At 38.3% G+C, this 5596-nt stretch overlaps 1 protein-coding gene across 1 annotated transcript in view; it reads left to right on the forward strand.

Moving 5' to 3' along the window:
• Positions 1–1031: 1031 nt before the first annotated feature.
• RIMKLB (ribosomal modification protein rimK-like family member B) overlaps positions 1032–5596 on the forward strand; it is a 36412-nt gene continuing 31847 nt past the window's right edge. Inside the window, exon 1 of the mRNA XM_010181474.1 lies at positions 1032–1206. Coding sequence (XP_010179776.1) covers positions 1032–1206 — 175 coding nt within the window. The remainder of the gene's footprint in view (positions 1207–5596) is intronic.

The raw sequence follows: 5596 nt of genomic DNA on the forward strand, positions 1-5596 counted from the left end.
TGCTGCTTTTTTCTTCAGTGTAAACGTGTAGTCCATTAATAGACCTGTAATTGTTTTATAATTTTAAAATTATTTTAGTGTATAGTAAAAAATAGTCCAAGTCCTCTGTATTCAAAGCAAAAGGAGCAATACCTTGCTGTTAAAACATCAAAGTAATGAATTTCAATGTTGGTAGAACTGTTTTTTCTGGTTTTGGTGCTGAATTCATTAGTGCTGTGTGTGTATAAAGGTGATTTAAAAAAATGGAGCAAGAAAGGGCTAGCACTGAGATTCAAATCTTGATTTTGCTTTAGGTTTCATGTATTAATGTTTCGTATTCTTAATATTTTGTTAATACTCCTTGATCCCTTGGTTTTTCCATTAATATGTACTGGATAATACTAAATATATGTCCCAGTAGCTGTGAAGTATTTGTAAGAGCAAATCACCCTTGAAATACTGAGGTGGAAAATTCTGTTTTAATGGTTTTCTTCCTTCTGGACTGTTTTTTTAACAAAGAGAATTTGGCACACTCTGTTGTCTTCCATATATGGTGGAAAGTGATACATTAAGTCTGCCACTGGTGTTTTAGCAGTACTGAGGAGAGGGGCTGAGTTATTTACAGTTGTGAGGAATGATCTCAATCGTGTAGTTGAAATGGCCGTTCAAAATGCTTTCAGTCCTTGGCATGCCTCTTAGTAGTGTCAAGAAAGGGGGATGCTTCTACCAGTACCAGTAGTTAAGTCGAATGTGTACTTCTTGTGGGTGAAGCTAGGATGAGGACCAAGATCCAATTTTTAGCATTTACATTCCATTGATTTGTTTATGTTGTTGTTACTTCGGTTGCAGATTAGGTGTAGATGTTATTTTCCCACTTGGAGGTTGGAAGATGCACTCCATTGAGAAGGACTGACTTGTGCAGAGGGAGTAGGACTTGGTGCAGTGGGGAACATGAAGATAGGAACCTATGTTCTCTAACAGACTTTTGTCTTCTCCACCATCTAGAAGTTCCAGTGGAAGGAAAACCTTGAAGGCTGCAAGACAAGTCCAAGATGTGCAGTTCAGTTGCTCCCAGGCTGTGGTTCTTAACAGACCGTCGCATCAGAGAAGATTACCCCCAGCAGGAGATCCTGAGAGCACTGAAGGCCAAGTGCTGTGAAGAGGAGCTCGATTTCCGGGCCCTGGTGATGGATGAAGTGGTGCTGACCATTGAGGATGGAAATCTTGGTGAGAATGAGCTCAGGCTGGGAATGTGCTGAGGAGGGGGTACTTGGAAAAATATTGTGAAATGGAGCACCCATGCTCTTTAATAATGAATTCCATGTGTGCCAGACTACCATATATCATCTAAACCATGTAGATGTAAATGATACTGTGTTCTTTAGCATTTATTGTGACAATCAAATATAATTGTTAATTTTGCTAATTTGCATAAGAACTGTTTTTACCTTCACTCTGTAGAACAGAAAGGAGGGTTGCTTTAGTTTGTTGGTTCCAGGATAAGGACTATAGGACCTCTGAACTGAGAAGAAATTTTGAAGTTTCATTTTCGCATAGGTACTTGGAAGTTTATGGGTCACATTTAAGTGTTTCAGACTTTTTTCTTCTGTTTGTGTTCTAACTCCAAGATAGCAAACACATATGAAATAAACTAAGAATAATTTTCAATGGACAGAACAAATTATCATGGAGCTAGAGGTAATAATGTGATGTAACCAAAGCATGCTGCGGTACAGATGTGTAGTTACATATATGCCAAAAAAAGAATGGGGCTGAACAAAAAAGTATGTACATTAAAATAATTTGAACTATTACTACCGCTTACAATGTTTAAAACTAAATAGTAAGATTTCTGTTTTGTTTTCCTGGTTTTTTTTTTCTGTTATGATGAGAAAGGGACAGTAAGATATTAAGGTGTGTTAGAAATTTTAAGTAAAATGATTCTGTAAGCAGTAAGCTTATGTTATAGGGAGAATATTAATCCCACCAATGCCAAGCTGTGCAACACTTACTCTTTTTTTTTTTTTTTCCAACTTTTTAATTTGGGTTTCCTGAAGGAAGGTGACTGTAGTGTTGTGTTGTACCTTTACCGCTTCCATTTCTCTTCCCCATATATCAGTCAAAAAAAAAAATCACTGGAGATCCAGGGAAGAATTAAATTTCTGAAAGTTGTCTTAGAAAAATTCTATGTAGGAAGAAAATACAAAAGTACCTTCAGCCCTGAAGAAGAGGCTTCCATGTGATCTTATACTTTGTTCCTTCTTGAGGAGTCTATATAGGACAGAAAACACTGATGCTAGGGAAGAACTTTAGTTACAATTTATATCATATTGTAGCATGAATTAATCACACATCAAAGAAATGCATGGGAAAACAGGATTTTTGATTCTGGTGTTACTAAACTTATTTACGTGTTTTGTCTTTTATTGTGAAGTATCTATGATTTTTATCAGAGACTTGAAATTCTGACGGTTGTCTTCATATCAAGGCAACTTTCTGTCAGAAAGTCTGAACATCTTACTGCTCTGAGCATGCTGTCCCTGGGACAGTGTGTTCTACAAAGGCAGCCATCCTGGACTGTAGCTACAGCCTGTAAGATAGATAATTGGTCCTTCAGCATTTCAGTATTGCTTTTATTTCTTGGTGATATTTTTTTTATTTCCCATCTTCTGCCTGTTTTTGGGGAATTAAATATGGTAAGCATGAATTGTGAGCCTTTCTGCTCTCTTCCATTTAATATCTCGTAATGCTGCATCTATTGCAAGAAGAAAAGATAACTTATGGAAGTTGGAAAACTAATGCCGAGGAATGAGTAGTACAAGAATGAGAAAAATTAAGGGCTAGAAAGAGAATGCAAAAAAAGGAAATTGTTTTAATACAAAGTGTTCATTCAGAACTGTGTAAATGACTGGCTCTTTGAAAAGGAGTGAGATAAAAAATCTGAAAGATTGAGGATAGTAATTTCCTTCTAAATAATCTGGGACTGGCTAATTGTGATTTTGGGAGGTGATGGGAGAGTTCTCATGTCTGAAGCAGTTCTTATTTCCGGAGAGAGATGAAAAAACTTCCCTATTAGTTTTCCAGTTTTCTTTTTCCTAGTGCTTGCCCACATGTTTTGATACAGATTTCTGGTGGAGGACACAAGCAAAGTTTTGTGTTGCATTTTCCTTGTTCAAGTCCTCAGTTATCTTGGGAAAGGGTGTCCTGGAATAAAATCCAGGAGGTAATACATTCTGTACCCTTTCAGTTATCTACTGTTGTGTGAGGTGTCCAGATTGAGTAATATTTTGTACAATATAGAGGAGTTAATGAAGAGAATTTATTTTCAGTAGATAATAACCTGCTTTTGCTTCCAGTTCTACTGTTATTTGTGTTGAAAGCTTAGCAATACAGGGCTCAAACTCCTGACGGTAATACATGGTATTGGAGGAAGTAATAGGTTTTCATATACTTGCACTGTGATTAGAGCTATTTTTTGTACTTTAAAACCTAGGTAATTTCTTAAGTAAATTGATAAAAGAATGTTAACTTTACAAAGTCAAGTTGGAAATTACAGGATGCTATTTAAAACTTTAAAAATGTGCTATTTCCGTAGATGATATAATCAGTAATAATTCTTTGTGGACTTGCTGACTGTCAGGAACATGACTGAAGACTTCAGAGACCAAAAAGTCATCATAGCACATTAAAAAGCTTGAAATTATTTACCTCAGAGGTAGAGTGGAGAAGACACTTCTAAACTTAAGAAAATTGAGCAGAACAGTGGGATAAGTCCTAAAATTGAAAATTGACCGTTCCACCTATTATGTGGTATGTACCTTGTCAGTAGAGCACATTGATGTAAATAGCACTGAAGCCCAGAGCCAAAGACAGGTGTGGAAAACTTCTGCGATGCTTAGACTCATACAAAGTCTGTGTATGTCGGAGAATGGTAAGTTCTGCCGTGTACTTGGCGTGGCCAGAGGGAGAGGTAGGGTTGTTTCTGTCAGTGGCCACAGCAGTACCTCGGGGCATTACTCTGCTGTACTGCAGTGTTGGATGGGAAGTGTGGCTGGACTCCCAGGCAAGCCAGTGGTGTAGCCTCAGCAGTCCCTGCTGGTTCCTTTTCTTCCACAGCTGAAACTTGGGATGGCCCAGCATCACAAGCAGCACCAACAGCCCCAGTGTTACTGGCCACACGGTGAACCTGCCTGCAGCTCAAGATCCACGTTAGGTGCCTCAACACACCATGAGTCCAAAAATTACTGTCATGGCAAGTTAAGAGACATAGAATTAAAATTTTGTCTTTTAAGTTTAGAAGGAAACTCTTAAACTGATTTATACTTAAACTGTTTTGGAAATAGTTTACGTTCAACAAATAGGTTTTGAAAATAGCTGTGGTTTATGCTTTAAGTAACTGCCTGCATTCCTGTTTCCTTTGCCCACTGGCAGTATTATTCTGTAGATCTCCAAGTTAAAATAGGTGGAAAAGTCTAGCTGCATAAAAGAATGAATATTTTTCCGCTGCTTTGTTGGGCTGAACCTGCTGAAATGGTTACTGAATTGGACATGGACAACACTGGGACACAGAAATGGACAGGAGTGTATGTATAGAAAAAAAGTGGAGGGTGATACTACAGCTGTTCTGATTTAAACTGCCTCGAACTATGGTGTGGCTGTAGCCTACATTTCTTAAAAACTAAATTCTTGAAGCTCAACCAGTCTAATACGATCTACTTTAGAGTAGAGCAGCCGTGTTCTTTCCCAGCCTTGCTGGTGCTGCTTGCCTTATATAAGGACTTCATGTTTCCCCTGGCTTGCTTTCATGTTGTAGTTAAGCTAATCTAATTCAAAGAAAGGTTGACCAAATTTTCTGCTTGTTTGCAGGATCTGGCATTTGTGTGAATTGAGTTGGCTGATCCAATGGAACACTAAGTCCGCCCAAATAATTAAAAATTTTCTGTTGGAATAGCTTGCTGCATCAACCCATTTTGTGGTTGCACAGTTGCTAACTTTAGTACACTGAGGACAGGGGAAAATGGGGTTGCTTTTTAGGGAATGGCTCATATTTCTATTGATTTAGTTGTAGCATCAAGGCATACTTTAAAACAGAGGAATTTTTTTATGTTTGGGATGCTTGATAGTGTCAGCTTTAGGATTTTTTTGTGTCTCTTTGAAGCATCTGGTATTTACTGCTGTAAGGAAAGCACAGGATTGCAAAATTAAATGGCTAGTTGCCTAATCTAGTTTGGCAGTTCGTGTATGTGAAATACATAGCAGGTAATTTAACAAAACTCTGCATGATGTTGTCAGACACGCATCTGAAGTCTTAACAGTGAGTCCTGTTAAAATGTGTGATTTTAAACTTTGTCTAAGTTTGCCAGCACAGTCATACAGCAGGCTTGGGGAATGTGAAACTAGACAAATAAAAGCTTGTGAGCAGGAGTGTGCGGGGTGGGATGGGGGCAGAGGTGAAGGAAGCCTGTAGGGAGTAAGCGTGCTATGGGACCTAGTGGACAAGAGACAAAAGGTAATTCATTGGTTGTCTCCTTCCTCTGGTTAGAGGTCTCTTTTTCTTTTCATCTGTGTCTGGGACTTAACAATAACCTTCCCCACAGACTGCACCTTCCTGTAGGGA

Source organism: Mesitornis unicolor, unplaced genomic scaffold (genome assembly GCF_000695765.1).
Source record: "Mesitornis unicolor isolate BGI_N332 unplaced genomic scaffold, ASM69576v1 scaffold21063, whole genome shotgun sequence".
Taxonomy (NCBI): Eukaryota; Metazoa; Chordata; class Aves; order Mesitornithiformes; family Mesitornithidae; genus Mesitornis; species Mesitornis unicolor.